The 22,704-nt window shown below is 41.9% G+C and overlaps 1 protein-coding gene across 6 annotated transcripts in view; it reads left to right on the forward strand.

Annotated features, from left to right (window-relative positions):
* LOC310867369 (dedicator of cytokinesis protein 9) overlaps window positions 1–22,704 on the forward strand; it is a 98,585-nt gene that overhangs the window by 35,154 nt on the left and 40,727 nt on the right. For 4 of the 6 annotated variants that reach the window (XM_083777375.1, XM_083777377.1, XM_083777378.1 and 1 more), the window contains exons 2-5: window positions 10,127–10,243; window positions 19,114–19,203; window positions 20,898–20,980; window positions 22,144–22,213. In XM_083777375.1, coding sequence (XP_083633501.1) covers window positions 10,127–10,243; window positions 19,114–19,203; window positions 20,898–20,980; window positions 22,144–22,213 — 360 coding nt within the window. Of the gene's footprint in view, window positions 1–4,040; window positions 4,301–10,126; window positions 10,244–19,113; window positions 19,204–20,897; window positions 20,981–22,143; window positions 22,214–22,704 lie in introns of those variants that run through there. The other 2 variants (XM_083777376.1, XM_083777379.1) reach the window with 2 other exon arrangements.

Consider the following 22,704-nt stretch of genomic DNA (forward strand, 5'->3'; position numbering starts at 1 on the left):
TCTCAACTTATGCTTGTCTTTATCTCAAGGGTAAAATGTCACTGTGGGAATCACAGGCCACTGGGTGGTGGTGGGTCCTGGAGCTTGTGCTACTACAGTACGACGAGGGAGGGTCTGCATGTTTTTCTTCCATTCCAGGTTACACCCTGTTTTCCTCTGGATCATGCAGGGAAGGCTCAGTGATTGCATCAAGCCCTTGTTATGCAATTGACCAGCCCAATAGTAGTATTATAATTGTACAGGCCTGGCCGGGGTGGATGCTGGCTGGGTGTGTGGGAGGTGGCAGGCTGGATGTGCTTCATCTGCTTGACATGGCATCAAGCCCTGCTTGTTATGACGTCAATATAGAGAGATTAATCATTACAGTATGAAAAAAGTAAGAAAATGCTCTGTTTGTAGTGGTAAGGACATCTATGGTTAACCCTAACTATAAAGACAGCAATGACTCAAAGCATTCCTGTGTTGTAACTTGTGCACAATGTGATGAAACAAAAATACAGTAACTCATTAGTAAGTTAATTTGGTGGATAGAATCCAATAAGAATCTGAAATGAATGTAGACAAGACCAGATAAAGCAGATCTTAATGAGAAAGAAAGATAATGTGCATTCAATTAACATCAAAACCCTCCTCCTGGCTGTGTTTTCTGTGACAGATTTCTCTGCATGAGCTGTACCACCAGGCAGGATTTTGCCAAATGCAGATTGAAATGGATGACAGATCAAGTCTGAAATTGTTCTTGCATCACAGCAGCTCCATCCATATTCCTCCAAAAAACTAAAATGAAGATGGGAGAGAGAAAGACTTAAAATCATGCACACATGATAGGAGTCAACCAGTGCCTGAGTGCCTGCCCATTGCTTTCATCCTTTCATCCTATCTATCTATAAATGCACCATGTCTCTGTACGTCTGTCTGTCTTTGTGTACGGCTGTAATGCACGTAACTCAGGAAACGTTCGCCCCACCGACTTAAAATTCGACACACGTGTTCCACACCCCCACAGGGAGTGCAGTGCCGAGTTGTTGAGTTGGTCGGACCCACGGTTGTCCAGAACCGCCACAAAAGGCATCTGCCCGCCCCGGGCTCTGGACAGGGCCCCATCCCAGGGTTCATATATGGAGCTGGCCTGTTCTGACATCACAAATTAGTTCTGACATCTGCATATACTCCATATTTGGGCATGCCTGACAAAAAACCAAAAGAACTCCTTATATGGGCATATAGCTGGCCAGTTTGAAACATTGTCCAAATTTGGAGTTATACGTCACTAGAGGTTTGGGATCTAGAGATGGAGCCGCTATGCAGACTTCAACAACTATGTTGCACCACCCGATTGGACCGATATGACTGAGCCATATTTGCAGTGGTTCCTCAGCCATTCAAACCATCCTGTGAAATTGACACCTTGCATAAAACACTTTTATTTGTAGTGTTGGGCTACCAGTGGAAAAATCCAGCATCACATTTTCTAAATGTGGAGAGAGGAATAACACTTGAGCAAACTGACTTGACTATGAAGGCGCTTTGTGGACTTTCAAGTAGCTGTCAGTCATCTGGGAATACAGTAGCAGGGCTGCAGTGCAGAAGAGGAAGTCTCTTTGAAGTTATCTCTTATTGCTAGAGATAGGAACTGCCTGGGAGAGGAAGCCAGTAGCTCCTCCTGTTTCTGTTTAAACACATTAGGCTTCCATGATCAAAGTTAGACAGATAGAACAGGCCAACACTGCTGTTAATGTGCCATTGTTCCCTGTGCGTCACCCACTGTAACATTAAAACATGTCCATTGTCCAATTAGGCTACACCATTGATAGTAGTAGTACCAGACCACTCAATATTGTTTACATATCTATCTATATATATCTAGATGGATATAGATTATATATCCCATTAATGCAATATCTGGATTATCTTCTGAACCATAATGGTTATAACTTTAAATTACTTTTAGAGCTTCTTTGTGTAATCTATTATATACAGTAGCAGGGGTTAATAGCATACCTTAAGTCATATAAACTTCCCCAGTCCAGGAAGAAAGACATTCAGTAAACAAAGTGTTTTTTCAGAGAATGTTGGATAAAAATTGGTCTCACGATTGTCATTGAGTGAGAGTACTAGTGTCTTGTGCTAACACAAGTGTGCACTACACTATTTGAGTGCACGTCCAATCAGTGCAGATAAACAGGCGATGACACACAGGTTGAAATAGCAAGACGTGAAGCTGACACATGTGGGACTATCTATAGGGCAGTCGATTTCCCAGGAAAACACCTGCTTCGTTTAGTGTAGCTGTGACGATGGTATTCCAGCTCAAAAACCTATCGAGGTTTCTCAACACAGCTGTTGGAGCAAAGCGACAGGGAAGAGACAAAAAGTGCGTGATGTCATGACTCACCCTTGCCACTCTGGGCCCCTTAGAGAACTGGCTTACTGAATATGCCCTTAGGTAGATCTCTGAACTGTAAGACATTCCACTGTGGAACCTGTCATGATCGTTAAGGCTCCCAGTCCCAGCCCTTTCTTGTGTGTGTGTGTGTGTGTGTGTGTGTGTGTGTGGTACTGTACTGTGATGATGGGGAGGTGCAGGTGACAGTGGGAGGGGAGGAGCAGCAGCTGTAAAGTGAGCCTGGCCCCTCCCCCCGTGGCGTTAAACTCTGACACAGGCATGAAAAGATAACATCCTCCCCGCTCTGGCCCACGGAGGAATCCGGAGGGTCAGGCCCACTCCTAGGTGGGTTGGCTGGGGCTGCGTCACATCGGAATGCCCCTCCAGCACAGATGGATCAACAACCGGGGGGCTGTGGGGGCAGACAGGAGTCAGGTCTAATCTCTCTGCACGCCTCACCCCTGTGATTACAAACAGACTCATTCTACAGCTACACGTTGAAAATATCTGGAGATATCATCATAACGCATCATATATTGCATATCGTCACTGTCGGACAGAAACCTTGTATCTCCTTGTATATTTCATCTTTTTTTAAATGTACCTATTTTATACTTTGACAGTGTCACGCAAAAGTAGCATAAAGTAAAAAGTAGCCGTTCTAAAATCTCACACCGAACAAACTTGTAGATGTGCTATCTTCACTAATCACTGCATGAAATAGTTGGGAAACTTTGGGAAATCTTTGCCTAATATTGACATGCCAAAAATAGAGACATCAGGTTGAAAGCCGTTAAGACTTTTCACTGGTTAAATATTTACAAAACCCACAGACAGACTTAACAAGAGCTTGTGACTGCGACATACTAGCGTCATGTCCAGGGGGTGTACTTGTACATCACGCTACGGAAATGGGAGATAGGCTCCTGATTTGACCTATGGGCCACATCACTCAGGAATCATTGGTCCCTAAGGCTACTTACTGCGTGCCGACTAAATAATAACACAAAACGCAGGTTATTTTTCCATTTCCTGAAAACAAGCGGTTTTGGACATAAAAGGTTTCTGCTCAACAGTAACAAAAGTTTTCTGCTCGACAGCAACAATATCTGGCATACAGAATTGAAAAGTGTCGTTTAGATGTATGTACAGGACTTTATTTTGGTCAAGAACTGTCCATGTTGTATCAGAGGCACAGATCCACCCATACTGGTGTTTTATGGAGGGTTTTTCATGTTACTTCTTCATGTTACTTGTTGCTGTGTGATATTGCTGCATTGAGGTGTTCATCCATCTGCCTCTCATTCTCCTCTGTAGTCGGTTCTCAATGTTGTAGTGCAGTGGAAGGCAGCTCTGACTCCAGCTGTCCTGCTACAGAAGGCGCGGACGCTCCCTGGTCAGACTGTAATACTTAAGGAATGTGTCTCTTTTATTTTCCTTTGTCAGGCCTGTGTCAGTGTGCAGGTGGATGGCAAGGGGTCGTGTGTGTGTGTGTGTGTGTGTGTGTGTGTGTGTGTGTGTGGTTGTGTGTCCATTGCAAGCATGCGTGTGTGCTACTGCCCTAGGCAGTACAGCTGAGTGTGGGAGGGGCCATCTCTCCAGCCTGGGTGTGTGTCCCGGGTGTTCTTCAGACTCCCAGAGCAGTGTGTAGAGGGAGAGCTGTAGTGCAATACAGAGTGTATGTGTGGAGGAGAAACTTCCCTGGCGTTTTCCTGCACAAGGCTTTTCTTCATTGGATATGCTGGCTGTCCGCTTGTCTTTGGGATCTAGTGAGGAGATATCTTGCCACAGCTGTTGACAATGCAAGGAAGGGCAAATAAAACCCCAAAGAAGGAACTGGTCATTGAGTCTCCGCAGCAGTACAAGACTCTGGCTGAGGCAGAGACGGAGGTAGACGCTGTACCACAGGTGGTGGTAAGTCATGATGTAAATTAAACTTGAAAAACGTGCACGCATGCTTCACTGCTAAGCTATTCAATTTATCCTGTCGTATACGGTACAATGTCTTGTAGAACTACACTGCTACTGTACATCACTGTCTTATGTATTGATTTATCATGGTCAATACTGTAAGTCCATGATCAGTAAGACTGCCATAAAGCGTGAGAAGAGCCTGAGGACTGTAAACTGAATGTTTGTCATTTCTTGGTGATTCCTCACAATGATCAGGAATGACAGGAGTCATATTTCAAAAGTGCTATGTTAGCACCAGCAGAGAGGACGATGGCCTTGACAGGTGCTAAAACTACCTGAATGGATATAGAGTGCAACACAGTTACTGAGCACTCCTCGTAAAAAAAAAGCACCATTAGGCTCAAAAGTCAACTTTAACAACAGCGATATATAATCCGTGGCAGGTTGAAATTTCCAACTCACACCCTGGGTCTCTACAATGATCTCTATGAACAACAGTCGGTATAGCAAAATGTAAAATGTATGGGTTATGGGGAACTATAAAGTACTATTATTTGAGTCTGGGTAAAGACTGCTGTGCTGTGCTGTGCTATGCTATGATATGATATGATGTGATGGAAGCCTTGGAAGGAATGGCTGGTGCCTAGCGAGACAGCTGTCACTGTCCCGTGGAGATGGAGCTCAACAGTCTGCTCTGTCAAGTTCTTATTGCAAAGTGGTGTTTATTTATGGACTAGGTTATATACTTGTGCGATGAATAGTGATTATATTTTTGAAAATATAACTTTAAATTATTATATGAATAAATATGCAAATATTAACTAATATATATATATATATATATATATATATATATATCATCACCTATGTTTACCTATAATGACATTCCTAAAATAGGGACACTAGGGTTAATGTGATTAATCTTACAGATGTAGCACAACGGCTCCATTCTCCATGGCCATATTTATACTGCACTTGTTGGCAGAAAATCACTGAAAACAGGATCTTGTGTCCTTTCCAAGTTAGTCCTTTCCAATCAGTTAGTGTTCGTGATCTTCAAGACATACAGTAACAGAACCAGGTCCATTGACTATGTTTATTATGGTCAGAGCTGTGGGCAGAGGGAATGACTGGGCTCCTGTTTGTGAATGGGCATTTTCTTACCCAGTGCTTAGTGTACAGTGTGGTTTGACCCCTCTGGTCACTGACATAAGCAATAAGCATGTGGGGGAGCTCAGTCAGTGCTGATGTGGATGGAGAGAGTGGGAGGATATGGAGACGGACAATAGACCAGATTATTGTCATCAGGGGAGAGTGGGTTTAGGAATCCAAAAATGGTGAGAGGAGGAAACCATTGCTAATAATGAGGCCAAATCTGTTTAGTGGAAGAAAAAATATATATATATCTGAATGGTTAAGCCCCCTTTTTCTTTAATTTCAGGTTTTTTAAGTGCAGCCGTTAGTACTTCACCAGGTTTTTTGGGACACTAAAAGCATAATTAGAGTAGATTAATGTGGGAGAGTTAAAATACATAACCTTTGCCTGTTGATTGAGTGCCTTCAACTCTTGAGTCTGAACAGACCAACATGTAATAATAATAATAAACTTTATTTGTATAGCACCTTTCATACATAAATGCAGCTCAAAGTGCTTCACAGGGCAGGACACAAAAATTAAATACAATAAAACACAAGTAGTTAAAATGATAGAACAATGGCAAAGAACAAAATTTAATATAAGAACATCAAATAAATACAAACAAATAAAAACACCACATGCAGCAAATCAGTCAGGGCAGGGTAGGAACGTGCATAGTAAAACTCAACTAAAAACTAAAAAACTAAAAGGGTGAAGAGGTGAGTCTTGAGTTGAGATTAAAAAATGTCTACAGAGGGTGCGTGTCTGAGCTCGAATGGAAGTTTATTCCAGGCTGTTGGGCCGTAGAAGCAAAAAGCTGCCTCACCATATTTTTTTGTGCACATTCTTTTAGGCCAGTCCAAGTAGGCCAGCATTGGAGGACCTGAGGGGGCGGTTAGGGACATATCTAGGTAGGCAGTCACGGAGGTACGGAGGTGGGAGACCATTGAGAGCTTTATAGACAAGTAAAATAATTTTAAAATCAATCCTAAAAACAACCGTTTGTCCCATGTGCATGATGTTTGGGTATTCCTGGTATCTGACTGGCTGTCTGAGGCTGAAGCGTTCTAATGTTTTCAGGTCTTAGGTTACCACTGTGTCTATCAAACTGTCATTGACTGTCATTGGGCTGTAAAGACAAAAATAGGAGATCTACGAGATCACAGCATGGCGCGTTGTGAGCTTGTCGATTGGCTATTTTGGCACACGCACACACACACACACACACACACACACATACACACACACACACACACCTAAAGATGACATCTGACATCCATTAGCAAAACAGCAGCAATGTACTCTACACCCTATTTCAGTAAATCCTCTGGAACAGATGTGGTTGGTTATACAATAAGGTGATGATGGAAGATTTATGGTACAGCATGGCACCCAGTAGCTGTGTAATGTTGTCATGATCCCAATCCACTAAAATCCATTTGCTGAGGCCTGATTGCATAGAGAGACTCACTGTGGAGATAAAGTTGGCATTAGAGATAGCTACATGTAGTGCAGCCTCTCAACAGCACCGGCTGATAGGAGGAGGGATCTAATGCTGAAGTGTGTGTGAATTTAACAGCCAGGGAGATAGCGGGGTGTGAAGTGAATAGTGTAGTGCAGCTCGATCTTTAATCATATACTGTAGCAGGACAAGGTCTCTCGCTGACAAATTACAGATTTACAACAAAATACATGACGCAACGTGCCACTTTTTTTTTTAAAGCACTGACTTACTACGATTAAGCACACTGTAAACATGTACATCTAACTGTTTAAGTGTACAAATACACATTCTCAGAGTTACAGTATATGAACACTCATGATTTAGGCTTCAAGAGCATGTTGCCTCCACATCTGGAGCTGATCATGCTAGCATGATCTCAGAGGGAGAGTCTTGAATATTATTGACCAATTCTATTTCTTGTGTGTGTGTGTGTGTGTGTGCGTGTGTGCGCGTGCGCTCACGTCTCTCGACGATAACACAGCACCTCGCGTCATAGACGAGCGGGACTGGTTCTCGTATCTCTCCCTCTATCAGTTTCAGAGACGGGGAGCGGATCAGGAGGACGTGGAGTGCCACCCTGTCTGTCTGCCACCTGCGGGCCTGAGACATTATCAGGCATCATTACGATGAGCAATGGCTTACTCAGAATTATTCTAGAACACAAATGTACACTGGCCACGTGCCTGACCGGCCCATAGGGGACAGTACATACATCTCACTGTGAGGATGTCTCAAGACACACGGAAGGAGAGAGAGATATTCAGAATGTAAGTCGAGAAAGAGATATACATGCACAGAGAGACAATGAAACGAAGAGTGTGGGCAGACAGGCCAGGTGAGTCAGGAAGTGAAGATGGTTAAAGACTTGTGTTACAGACAGTAGATAACAACACAGGCAAACGATGTGTCTACTGGTCGTGCGTGTACGTGCGTCCGGAGGAAATTAAGGTCACAGATTATTCATGACAATACACTGTGTTGACGTGAATGAATAACAACAAAAGTAGCCTTATTGTTATCCCAAAAAGGAGATGATAGATAACATTGAGTCTTCTTGTTTCTTATGCCAGATGGGTCAAAAGATGAGAAGGAAGGCCGACGTCCTCTATGGCGTATAGGATAACCGTGTATTGTATGCATGGATCCAAGAGTAGCATGATACCGTATTGTTGTAGTTCTATTTTGGTGTGTGTGTGTGTGTGAGTGTCAGTCAGTCAGTCAGTCAGTCAGTCATGGAGGGATGAGGTCATTATGACCCTCCCACTATAGTGCTGAGGCGGATGTATTCTCTATGGGTGAATAGAGCCCTCATACTGTCTGCTGTCACGGCATGTCAGACATGTGGTGGAAAGAGTACTTAAAGGGCCACTTCACCCGCTTATTTTAATGTTGTTTAAGGCACAAGAAACACTTTCTTGGAGTTTTTATGTGTGTAATATGGTTTTTTAGATATTTTAGTTATGAAGCCATGTTCATAGCCAAAAACATGGTCTCACTTCCTTCCTGGACTACAAAGTCACGCATCCATGCAGCCTCTCCACATTTAGCAATCCAGTCAAACACATATCTGGCCATATGGTGCAAATTTCAAATTGTGCTGCTGTTATCTACTACAAATACTATTAAGTGACTGATTGAGTGACTGCAGTTTCTTCCAGTGGTGAAATGTCCATTTAAGTTCAGTCAGATAACATGTATGTATGTACTGTACTGTATGCAGCTGTGACTCTTATCTCCAAGACAAATTTCTCCCGAGGGAGACAAATAAAGACAACCTTGAACCTATCCTGTTCACTTTCGATTAGATGAATTTGCAAAGTGGAACATTATAAAGTGGAAACTGAAAAGCTGTTTTCAGTTAGAAAAATAAATGTCTAGAATCCTGCAAGTAGCCCCAAGCAACACCCCAGGTAATATTTCACAATAAGCTGTATGTTGTTTCAGACCAAAATATTGGACAGTATTAGAGAATCTTCCCATTAGATTTTGAGATATCGTGTGTGCAAGTGGACATTTGGCTTAGTTCCCATTAGATTTCGAGACATTTTAGCCTACGCGTGACATTGAGACCAACATTTGGTTAATAAATGCAGAGCATAAATGCACCTGGCAAGGTGCTCGGCAATCCATTCATTCGATTTGGAGATGACTACTGACCCTACTGACTAAAATCAATATTCGTTATTCGTACAGTAAGTGAATAGGACATCATTTACTGTAGTTCAAATGAGCTCAGCATCTTTCTATTGGGTGACTAAAGTGGGATATAAAGAGGAAAGATGATACCACTCTACAGGTCAGATATACAGAGTAATACCAAACGACTCGCCCCTTTACCAACTCACCCCCGCAAAATGTGTTAATGTAGTTAACAGGTCATTTAGTATTTCCCTCCCTCTCTGAAATCTGAAATTATCTTGTATACAGATTTATTTGATTGTATAGTAGTCTATCTCTATACTAACATGAGACAGAGACGGTGACTGCTTAATTAAGTTAATTTAGGACCTTCTAGCAGTTAATTTCGTTTTATTAAACACATTTCTTCCATGTAGCCCATGTGTTGTAATGGCATCATCATGCTATTATGCCTGTGGATATACAGAGTGGACTTGACAATGATGAATTAATATGACTAGCCCTTACCCGTTGTGAGATATTTGCCCCCCCCCCCCCTTGTGGACGTGGGGGGTACTGCGCCCGGGTGCGTTTGTAATTGACTAATCAATTCATTAATAATCATTAATGTGTCAAATCGAAAAAAGGGCTTTGTTACGCCCTCCACATGCATATGGTCAATGCCTGTGTGAAAAGGGAGTGATTGGTGCAGGCAGTAAGGAGTTACGGCAGTGTTTCTGACAGACACACAGACACACACTCAGACATTGTTAGAATTATAGTATGATAGTATGATGATGATGATAGTATGATGATAATACCTTTTATTTATATAATCACCAACATGAATTATGTTTGTTATTTAAAAGCTAGGTAGAATAGTGGGGCGAGATGGAAAGGGGGGCGTACCTGTTACCATACAGAATTTCCTTGTCTTTATGTCCCCCCCCCTCCCCCCCACCCATTTGTCAATGTATCTTGGTCTGAGCACTGTTTGTGCTATACATGTATATTATATTATGAATGATGAATACCATATTAAAAGAGTATTGTCTGTGTTCCGTAGGTGAAGCCCAAAGTCATCGAGCCGTTGGACTATGAGAATGTGCTGGTGCAGAGGAAGACCCAGATCCTCAGTGATGTTCTCAGAGACATGCTGCAGTTCCCTCTGGAGGACTTCCAAGTGAGTTTGTAGTGTACATCACCAACACCAACACTCAGGCATGATAAGGATAAAGGAAATGGTGCTAGGGCTGTGTAATATATCAACATTATATCTATCGAAACATTGTCAAAGATCAAAGAAAAGGCAATGTATAAGGGTTATTCTCTCTGTTTTTGAAAAATCTTGAAGAATAAAATGGATTGAAATCACAATAAGATATCATATAAACATCACTATATCAATATCGAGCATATTGTTATAATTAATTTTATATGTCCATATCGCCCAGCCTGAGGCCATAGGAACATATAGATCAATTATTTGTTTACAAACATTGGGACTGGGCGCACGGATGACTGTTTCATGTAATCAATTCCCAACAGATCTCCAAACCTGTTGTTTTGGGGAGCGCTGGTTTCAGTCCATTCAACCTCCTCTTGTGTGTTGACTAGTGAGATGCACCCTAGGAGACATTTATACTTCAAAGCCCAACAGTATTGTGCACAGAGAACAGCTGATATACAAGCACACATCGCATCGCAGATGCGACTGTTGTGAGCGTAGAGGTCTGCGTGCGTGACACCATCGCGGGATGAAGCATAAACTTCATATACTTGCATATACTTGATGGGCTGCAGGTGCGCGTTCAGCAGTGCACAAATAGGCTCTGCTGCCGTGTTCATGAACTGTTTTGAATTGCTATTATTGTTCAAACACAACAGAAACCAAGGATTATATATTTCAAGGGCGAGAGATCACAATAAATGATCATCATTCTTCCTCCACACTGGGAGAAAAACAGCATCTGAAAGTTTGATGGGGCATTTTTTACACGAGTGCAGTTAGAAGTTAGAACTTATCCATTGCATCTTATGAGAGGAAGGGTTCTTGTGCTGCCGCTATGCGCGCGCATGCTGGTGCTTATCAGTGTGACGTCGTCTGTGACGGCGTCTATTGGTAACGGTAATGTATTTAGAAGTTGCACTTTTCCGAAGTGACTTCAGTTCAAGATTGGAGTAAGCAACATAAGGGGTCAAGTAAATATAGTTCCAAGAAACTGAGTGTTATAAATGAATTAGGATAGCTGCCGGTAAACATCAAACCTAGCATATTATATTTAAATATCAACAACTCATTCCACAGCTTGAGAGCCAGGAGGGAGAACAGTCTACAGTAGGTTTTCATACTGTAGCTCACATGATTATGGGGTCCAATAGTTAATCAAACTAATTGATTTAATTGGCCTGGACTGCTGGCAATGCAGCTTGACATCGTGTCGATAGGTAGGCTACAACCATCTTGCCTCCTTATCTTTCTCCCCCTCCGTGTTGGCCCTGACACAACTGGACTACGCAGTGCATGTTTGTTGCCAGTGCTTACTGACGTTATTGTTCATCAGTGGAAGCTCACATCATTAACGTTATACTAGTTTTACAGTAGTTGTGGTGTTTGGCGTGAACAGACTGTGTCGCGAGGAGTCCATCCATATATGGCCACTCTATTTACACGTTATCTTTTCAGAACCATCAGTCCCCCCGTTCCATTTTCATGTTTTCTTTGTTGTGTTCGTTGGGTTTTTGCACAGGCCACGGTCCGTGTAGTGAGTGCTGGGCGCGGTCCTCCACAGAGGCTTTCCTTTTATTTACGTCCCGTTGTAAGGGGTCACGGGTCATCTGTTTTATTGGCTCATTTGGCCTCACATGTTGTGACAGAGTTTAGGGGTTATCTCCAGTGCCATTCTGCAGGACGTGTGCTCTCAGAACTTGTCCAGCAGCGCAGCCCAGCGTGTCAGGCGCTGCGGATGGAAACACTTGAAATGGAAAGCTGGCCCTGGCACTGGAGCTTCAGGATGTGAGACCACTTAGGAAGATGTCCTTAACATCAGCAGGAGTGAGACGTACTATATGTCCTCACATCTGACTGTCAGCCTCACTGTCTCACTTACCAGAGGAGTTTAGACAGGGATTTTATTGTCATTGCTCTCCCTCCACAGAGAGCCTTCTTTGTTTCACTAACTCTGATGACTTTAACATCTTTCTTTTAGAATTCCTAGACTAAGGCACTGCAAAAATAAGTGATGGTTAGATTAATTATTCTGCACATCAGCTGTTTTCCCTATGAAAGGCATAATACGGAACAGCATGTACATTTACAGTGAATATGTTGTTTGCATAAACTTTATAAAGCCGCTATTCAAATATCACAAAGGCTTCCTAAATATGGTGTCTTGCTGTAGTCAGACTAGAGCTGCAACAATTAATCGATTAATCGTAATCGAATCGAATCGAATCGATTATTCAATTAGTTGTAATCGATAAATCGAATCGGCAACTAATCACTAGAGTTTTTTGTAATTTAGGTTATTTCCCACTTTCCAGTGTTAAGTGTAACTAAACTAAAGAGGAGTGAGCCATCTCTCTTCCCTTACAATCTGATGATAGTTGCACAGTAGCAAATGTAAAGCAAAATATGACATAACGATTATAGTATCAAGAAAGAACAAAACATATGGCTGGAATATTTATTTTTAAATTACCTATTTGAGTTCAGAAGAGTACTGTTCCTTTTAGACTGACACATGTGTAGCTATTCTTTAATCAAATGTATGCAGTCAGAATAAGCCTAAAGACACTATGAGTTGCTTTCATTTTTGAATAAATTATATTTTTTGTTAGTTAGAACATGTCTAAAATAACCCAAAATATATTTTTAAGGTGATAGCTAAATAAGTGTCATAATCCGATGAATCGATTATGAAAATAATCGTTAGTTGTAGCCCTAAGTCAGACAAAACAAAGTCTGTAATTAATTCCCAATCATAAATCTCTCTATGCACATGCAAACATTTGTAATGAGATTTGAGGATAAGAGATGGAAGTGTTGCTAGGTTTGTCTCAGCTGCTGTGGTGAGGCCGTGCTTAGATTGTTGCGACCTTTCTGTTTTCACTGAAGGCCGGGCAGCTGGGGGGTTCAGTGACAGACAGCCCAGCAGCCTTGACCATGTCTTCTCTGGTATCATTCTGCTGCAGCGCGCCACTCTCCCCATGACACGCCAGGCTTGCACACAAACACTCTGTTGTCAGCGGAGCGACAGGTGACCCTTGCCGTCGGAGGGGGAAAAAAAGAAAAAACACTTAAGGCACGCTGACTGAACCCAACATCTGTGCACTGTCCAGGCTTCGAGCGAGCCTTTAATCTGCTCGTATGTCAAGACCTTTCGATGGTGTGTGTGCTTTGTTGGTAAAGGGAGGCGCTACTTGGCGTTTCTTCACACACTGAGACATCGCTAAGCATACAGGCTACAGCGATGGTTGGCCATAAATCCGAGATGGAGCAGGCGGGGAGGGCTCCTCTTACCACAGTCCCGGGCTTGTGTGTTGTTCTCGGCTGCCGTATAAATCCTCTTTTTGGCTGCGATCAAACTGGAGGAACTGCTATCAGCGCTCTTACCTTATGCTCTGCCCCAGTGCTCAGTCCAACCAAATCCTTAATTTGAGGTATTTTGTCAAATTGTATCTCGCAGAAGAGAGACATGACTGTTTAGGGGAAAACCTATGAGGCTGTGTTTATAGTATCTCCATCTGGTCTTGATCAGGGAGCTCTTGGTACAGGGGAGTTGTGCATGGGTCTCTCTCTGCACAGTTTTAAGTGTTCAGTGATAATAACTATGAGACTCTAAAAATGCACCCAGATGGACCGATTGGGTCAATTTTTACACACAATTTTTTTCAATGGTTTTGTTCTCCCTACATGTCTTCTTGGGAAATCTGTGTGGGATTACCAAGTGCAGACCTCCCTTCCCTTCAGCTCCAACTTTAGCTGTGATCAGGAAGACCACAGTCACAGAATTTGCCCTCAGGAATATTCAGACACTATTCCTTTACCTGTATTAGGCCTGCTTCACAGTTGCAGGCTTGCAGTGTTGGTTTTGATAACACGTGCTGTGTGTCTTTCATATTAAAGGACAACTTTGGGTTTTTTCAACCAAGGTTCATGTTTTCGGTTGTTATTAGAGAAAGTAAAGATGGGTGTAAATTTTCTTTCATTTGGTGTTTTGGTTTTATGGGGAAAAAAATAATATTATTATTAACTATAGTCCTACTAGACTCCAGGAAATTACATCTATAGAGCGTCGCAGTCCCGCCCCCTTTCAGAACGACGAGGGACCCAGACGATAATTTCCCATGCATTTTTCCCATAGATGTTTCAAAAAGTATTTATTTAAAGACCTGTAAGCCTCCATCAAAGCCAACTCGGATTGTGACAAATCATGACAATAAACACAATTTTTTGGGCCGAACAAATAATTAGAAGAAAAAAAGGGCAGGGTACTTTGTACCAACACTTTGTTGTTGTTTTTATTCTTTGTAATTATTTGTTCGGCCCAAAATATTGTGTTTGTCATGATTTGTCACTATCCGAGTTGGCTTTGTCCGAGGCTTAAATACTTTTTGAAACATTTATGGGAAAAATGCATGGGAAATTATCGTCAGGGTCCCTCGTCGTTCTGAAAGGGGGCGGGACTGTGACGCTCTATAGATGTAAATCGATAGATAGATGTCCTTTAAGAATTGACAGACATCCGGAAATATAAGGCAGTAATATCCAGAAGCTCACATGGAGAATTCCTGATGGCCGGGCTCAGGCTTGAGATGGTATAACCAATAAAAATGACATAACTTCAGCATTTCCCTGCCGTGTGCAGCTGTGTCCCTAGTTCACCAGAGAGGTCACTCTGTGGTCCTCCCCAACGACTCATATCCCAATTAAATGCTTCCTGTTGCCCACTTCCTGGCTCCCTCTTGCCTCCATGTCTGTTTGTTTCTGCTGCTTAAGATTATGGAGATTACCATCTCCCTGCAGGAAACCTGGGCTGAGGAGAGGAAGGGGAGACCTCAAGTTCACAAATAAGGTCTATGTTATAGTTAAGGTATTGATTATAGTAGGGACAGCCTGGCCTGCAGTCTTAACACTAAATGCAAGGTCATAGAGAGGGACAGGAAGTCAAAGTGAAGGTTAGGGGCCGTATTTACCTCTGCATTGATTGCCAGTTGTAATGTTTTGCTGAAAACGAAACTTCTGATTTGGACCTACTAAATTCCATCAACTCCCTCATACAACTAGGGATGCACCGATCCGATACTCTTATCGGAGATCGGCGCCGATCCAGGCTAAAATTCTAGATCGGGTATCGGATCGGTGGCCGATCCATTATCCGATCCGATCCGATCCGATCCGATCCGATCCGATAATTATGTGTAATTACAGTATGAAAACAACTCTACCTCCTCTGTGACACAGCAGTGTAGTATTGACAGTATAACATGTGGAATGCAGCCAGGCTAGCCTGCGCACACATTAACCTGGTCTAATTGTTGCACAGTTATTTAATAAATAATTCAGTGCATTTATATCTGTGTTTGTTACATTTTGTTTTACAAAGTTGGGAAAGTAATGTTTAAGTCAAGCCTTGATGCTGCCTTACACAAAATAATGATTCCAGACTCCACACAGTGAGGCATACAGCTTAATAGGTTATTACGTTTCTTTGTGGGGGGTATCGGATCGGTACTCTGTATCGGCAGATACTGGACCCCCATGTATCGAAATCGGTATCGAATGCCAAAAAGCCGGATCGGTGCATGATACAACTGCAAGATACTTCACAGTTTCCATTACTACACCAGGGATTAAATTCAGCCTGGGAAATATAAGTAATATTATTCCTCTGCACACTTTGTTTTAAGTATAGAATTGAAAATGAATCCTTTGAAAAGTTAATGGTGATTTTTGTGTCTCATTTCACAGTCTAAGAATCTTGCTACACTAATTGAATGGGTGGGTCACCCGTTTATCCGTCCGCCTACCAAACCACACTGTTTGCACAAATCTCTCCATGCACAACACCTACTGCATGCCTGTCCAGACATAACCCATCCATGCAACTGTCATAACTACTGTACAGTTTGCATTTGCATGAAATACCATGTTATTGCGCACCATTTCACTGTGATGCAAATTACATCACATTTCAGGCCACTCCCCTTTCTACTGCGCACGCACACACACACACACACACACACACACACACACACACACACACAGGGTGCAGCAGCACAGTACGGTGCAGTACAGTACAGTACGGCACAGTATGGGACAGTATTGTACAGTACAGTTTGGTACAGTACCATACGGTTCAAATCAGTACGGTACAGTATGCTACAGTACGGTACGGTACAGTACAGTATGGTACAGTACACTGGCTACCTGGATGGCGTGGCGCTAGAGTGAGACCGGCCAAAGGCCAGTCGAATTCTAGTCTTTTTAATTGGACCTGCTGCTTCCAGCACCATGTTGGGGGGAAAAAGACTGTATAAGATAATGACTAAAGCAGACTTTATGGGTGTGCTGCCCAGGAAAGAGCACGAGAGATTTATTGCTGTCTTGAATTGCTTACTTCATTTTTGTACCATTGCATTGAATCTTAAAATATGCTTTACTGGAAGCCAGGTGCCACGGCATCTCTCCCTTATGACTTTCCATTGGAACCACTCCTTCAGAAGTATTCAAAAATATGTGAGTCAGTGGACGGTCTTGAGCTTTGTTATCATTTGGCCACATTTCTGCTAGAATTAGTTTCTTTGTTGTGGGGCAGGCAGTGGTGGAAAGTAACTAAGTACATTGTACATGTACTGTACAATGTTGAGGTATTATTTTCTTTTTTCACTACTAGAGTATTTCCAAATTACAATACTTGTACTTCTACTCCACTACATCTCAGAACCAAATATTGTACGGTACTTTTATTCTACTACAATTATTTGAAAACTGTAATTAAGTTACTTTGTAGAGTTGGATTATTATTACAAAATATGCATTAACCACATGAGCCCTATGCAGTACTTCAGATATTTGAAAGTAACCAATATGAAATGGTACATTCGACATATTGAGTACTTTCTACTTTTGATAGGCCTTTAGGTAGGCCTACATTTTGATGCCAATACTTTTGTACTTTTACTCAAGTACATTTTGAATTCCAGACTTTTACTTGCAAGTGTATTTCTACATTGCAGTGTTGATAGTTTTACTTAAGTAAAAATGTGAGTATTTTTTCCACCACTGGAGGCAGGTATAGGTCATGCACTGCAGTGGCCTTTCACATGCTGTTTGTGTTCTAATTACAGCACATTTTAAGTAAATGTCCTCCAAAGAAACCCCCATGGGAAAGAGAGCCAGTTCCAAAACACTCCCTTGAAGTTATTATCTGGAGGGATCTTAGTGAGATACCGGACGTCAAACGTGACTTAGTTGAGCTGGAAACTAGGCTCCTAAAACCTCTACAAACAATGAACTTGTCATAATAGGCATGAACGTCTGTCAGCGATTGACATTTAAGCACATTTAGCATAAATCCTCCTAGCGCTCAAGAATATAGTATTTCTCACACATAATTCATTCATAAAAGTGTGTGTGACTATGTGTGTGTGTGTGTGTGTGTGTGTGTGTGTGTGTGTGGGGGATTGTGTGCTTGCTCACCTAATTCACTAGGCATTGGATGCAATAGCATAGTAAAAAAAAGTGCCCTTCTGGGCACAGGTCTCCACCAGGATTCTTCCTCAGCCTAGTGGGAATATGCGTGCACAGTTTCATCGCAATGGAACGCTGCGTTGAGGAGTTGTGGCGATTTGTACAAAGCGGGCTACTCCTGAAAACTGTAGGAGCCAATCGTGGCCAATCAGGATGGAATATGAGAAATCAAACAAACCTGTCTTGATCACATGACTATGGAGATCATGTGTACCGATTTGCGTGAAATTTGGATAAAATCTGAAGGAGTAATAATAGAAAATGTGTTTTACATGTCAGCCTCCTGGTGGCGCTATAAAGAGCAGATGTGAAAAATTCCAGACAAAGGTTTTTCCTTGGCCTCTAGGGATTTGGCATACAAAGTTATCCACAGATCCGTGCAGTTAGAGGTAAAAACACTTTTCGGCCAGTTATAGCGCCACCTTGAGGCTGAGTTGAAATTGTTCATGTGGCATTTCGTCCTCGGCCTAGTGGGAATGTGGGTGCACAATTTCAGGGAAATCACGCGATGTGTTCATGATTTGCAGCATTTTGTTTGAAACTGAGCACTCCTGTGAACTTTGGAAGCCAATGTTAACCAATCAGGATGGAGTGTGAGAAATCTGAAAGACCCGTTTCGTTGAATGGCTCTAGAGAGACTGTGTACCAATTTGCGTGATGTTTGGACAAAATCTGTAGGTGTACTGTGCAAAAACTTGTTTTGCACAAAGCGGCGTCCTGGTGGCGCTATAACAGGCCGTTCTGGAAAGTTTGGGGCAGAGGTTCATCGTTGGCATCCAGGGAGTGTGTGTGCAAAATTTGGCATCGACCGGGTTAACAGTGGCCGAGATTAGCTGCTCACGGACAGTACATCAGTGCAGTGAGTCAGCCTATAGTCTAGAGTGGCCATTAGACTGAAACTTAAAGGAAAGCATTAGACAGCATTAGTGTTGAGACACTGACTCCAGCTACTCTGAGAGCCCCTGTACACCAGTGGCAGGGAGCCAGACCCTGTGTCTGTGGGTCCAGGAACAATATGGAGGAGCATCCTGCTTCTCTCACATTCTTCCCCTTTGAACTGCAACAAAGACATTAGCTTTTCTTTCTGGAAGAATATTTAGGGGAGCAGTCAGCGCAATCATGTCCAGCTGAGCCCACACACTGCAGGGTTACTTGGGAAAAGGTGTCGGAAATATGCATTACCTGATTTTAGCTTTGTGTGGTTCATTGTAATTGTCCAGCTGTATATCAATATTTGTGATAATGTGGTGTTTAGTCATGGTATGAATCCTTCTCTTCCCCCCCCCCCTCATCTATAGATTTCAACATTAAGACGCCAAGGAAGAACCCTCTACCCTACAGTGCCTGACAATGCAGAGAAAGAAGCCCAGAGTCTATTTGTCCAAGAGGTAAACTAATCCCACAAAACTGTGAAACCATCCTGAGCATGCAGTGGGTTTTATAGATGGTATGGAGATGGAGTTGATTTGATTAGCTATTGTTCCATGAAGACATGTATAGTACCAGGCCACTTTATGGAGACTAATACGAAAACTCTTTCAGAATTTTTACCCTCTCACTATCATAGACCAGAAGATATAACCACCCGTTAGACTGTAAACACTCCCACAGGATTTCCGAATTGTTTTTTTAATGTGTCCAACCACAGAACTTCCATTTTGTATGGCACATTCTTTGTGACACAAAGTTGTTTTATTGCATATAAGGCCCACGCTCTTTACTGGAGCCTATCCATTTGACTGGGCTATTTCTTAGCGTTTCTGATTTTCTTCTGAAACATCTATTCAAGCCAGGGGATTAAGAACTGATAATGTGTAATGAACCTTAACTGTCCTCCCACAAGCTTATCAGACTTGTATTTTACTGTAGTTGATTGTTTATAGTGGTGTCTGCCATATCATTTGTTTGTGATTTTCACTTCACATTTCCAAATGTGGTTTTCATAGTTATCAGTAGTCAAGTTCAAATACTGCCATGAAACATCCAGACATTTAATTATTCCCAGTTTGTGTAGCTAAACGGCTCATTGCTCCATTTCACAAAGATACGGTATTTCCTGTGCAGTGCACAATGGTTTATTTATGTCCTGCCCAATACTGTCCTCTCTGTCCTCATAAGCCGGTGGCCAACTGGCTGTTGTCAGTTTACCTTTCAGTTCAAAGGTCAGTGTTTTCGGGGGAATCCTGTCTTAAATCATAAGGATATAATTCATCTTGCTCAAATAAAGCGTGACATCAGCGGTACAGCTGCTGAGATCAGCCCAGCAAGAGCACCTCTGTTTTCCGTTGTCCCACTGATCATATTGCACTTGACCACCCCCATCAGAGAAGTTCTGGATGAACTCTATAGCAGATAACCACCGTGTTGTCCATGTAACCGCTGACTTTAACAATGAACAGATGTCTTCATTCCAAGCCAGAGATATAGAGCTGTACTCCCTCCCAGATCGTGTTGGTCATAATACATGGTTAGAATGAGTTGAAGGGTGCACATAGGCCTTAAACTGACTTCCACAGTCCTGACATATTGTTTGTCTTGGCTTCAGTGTGCATATAGTTCAGAGTTCACCCTATAGTATAGTGCTCATTTTGTTTTGAATGTAGGCTTCACTGATCCACTGACACATGTTGTACTCAAAAATCACTGTCCACTTCATCAATAGACTGCCACGGCTGCTTTACAGAATGAAACACAATAACCTCAAGGCAGCGTTTTATCATATTAATATCAAATGTCTCTCCGTTACTGATGATTTCTGCAGTCAACCAGCTGGTGTACAGAGCATGCACTGAGGAAGCACCTGCATGAATGATAGAATATTGTTTTATGACATATACTAAATCCCATGAAAGGCTTTAAATTCTGCCTGCTCAAAGATGATCGCTCTCTTTGATTTGTCTTCCTCTTCCTGCAGAAATTTCTAATCTGATTGGACAAGGAAAAAAGCATTTGCAGACAGCACGGCATTGTTGGATTAGAAAACCTTGATGCAGCCTTGAGATGCTGTATAGGGACGATTGCTTTTTGCAGGAGAACCTTACAGTTTGGTTTGTTATTCACCGATTTCTGTGTGTTTTGTCAGTGCATCAAGACCTACAACTCTGACTGGCATGTCGTTAACTACAAGTATGAGGACTATTCTGGGGACTTTCGGCAACTTCCAAAGTAAGCCTCTTGTGTACTATGACAACCTTATTTGCAAGTGATGTGGGTATTGCATCATGACATGCTAGTGGGAACAGCTACCATGCTTAATGGCAGAGATACAAACTGAAACACACTCATGCGCACGCAACTGCACACACATAGTATTTATGCATGCACATTGCACACACATTTTCACGTGTGTTTTTGTCCACTTGTCAGCAAGCTTTAGTCACTTTATTCCTGCCTCACTGTTGGTGGAATAACCTTGCTACAAGGAAACACCGGTGACAATTATGTTCTCTCCTTTTGTGTAACATCAATTATTCCTGTGCTTTACCCTGTGTGGAAACCACCATCAGAGTTATAAGATTGGGTTGTGAGCTCTGCTGTCTTTCCTGAAGAATAGTTTTTATTGTCATTGTGTTTAAATGACAGAAAGACCTTGGCACTATTACTGTTGCCATTCCCTTTGTCCTTGCTTTTTAATGCCAGGGAAGTTGAAACAATACTACATGACGTCACTTCCCTGTTAACATTTCACAATAGTTTCCCCTAATGTGTATTCATCTTTGGTAGATTTTCAATTTATTTTCCTTTTTTTCCCCAAGAGCCGCTGTTAGTTGTTCCTAGAGAGAGAGAGAGAGAGAGAGAGAGAGAGAGAGAGAGAGAGAGAGAGAGGAGAGAGAGAGCGTGAGAGTGAGAGTCATTGTACTTTCTCTCTTTATAGATAATTGCAATTAAAAAAAAACTATATATGTGTATGTATTCCATATTTATCGGTTATTTAGACAGCAATACTTATTCATGCACAGACAGACAAGACAGACTGACCTTTATTGAACCCTGATGGTAATTTTTTTATGATTTTTCAATAAAAGAATACAAAATACACATGACTTAACTACGCTACATGGACAACATTCTGTTGACAATAGTGATTATATCATCTGTAATGTATTACAAATTGTTAATGCAACAATCCTTTAATATACAAATAAAAGTAGTCCCATACTAAATGGAACTTTCCTTTGACATTGTTCTTCCTGGCAATTGAGTATTCAAAAGATAGCAGTTTCAGTCATAAGTTGGGTCTCTCTGTCATTGTCATTGTCACCATCTGCAAGTTATATTAGTCTTGTTTAATTGACTATTAATTTACTAGCGTTGACAATGTTTTCCAGCAAAGTGCCCAGACCGGACAAGTTGGCCATCCATGTGTTTGAGGTGGATGAGGATGTTGACAAAGATGAGGTGAGTTCATACCATGCATGCAGTGTGTTAGAGTTCTAGCCAACCCAAGTCAACACGTCTTATTATATGAACAGAATATATAAAGAGACATGATTCAATGCTCTGCAAGCTACTGAGTTACCGGTATACTATTCTTTAAAATTACTTTTTATCTTCTTGGAATATCTTTCCAAGAGAAATAAACTCTATTAATGGTTATATGCCCCTTAATATAGTCTTATTGTGGTCATTATTTATTTCTGGCCAAAGGAACTAAGTTGCCTTTCCTGTTTCCATCATAGTTGTTATAAAGATGAAAGCCTTGCAGCGCCTTAATAGCTCATTTTAATGTAAAGGATTGTGTGCAATTATGACTATTAAATGACTTTACTGGCTAATCGTTTCAACAGCTTTGCTTTGGATTCCTCTCCTTTCTTCTCAGGCTGAAGTCTTCAAGGCTCTAGTGAAACATTAAACTCCATTAATCTTCACCTAATCTATGTAATTCTGTT

The sequence above is a fragment of the Protomyctophum parallelum genome (genome assembly GCF_964188405.1).
Source record: "Protomyctophum parallelum genome assembly, chromosome: 11".
In the NCBI taxonomy this organism is placed as follows: Eukaryota; Metazoa; Chordata; class Actinopteri; order Myctophiformes; family Myctophidae; genus Protomyctophum; species Protomyctophum parallelum.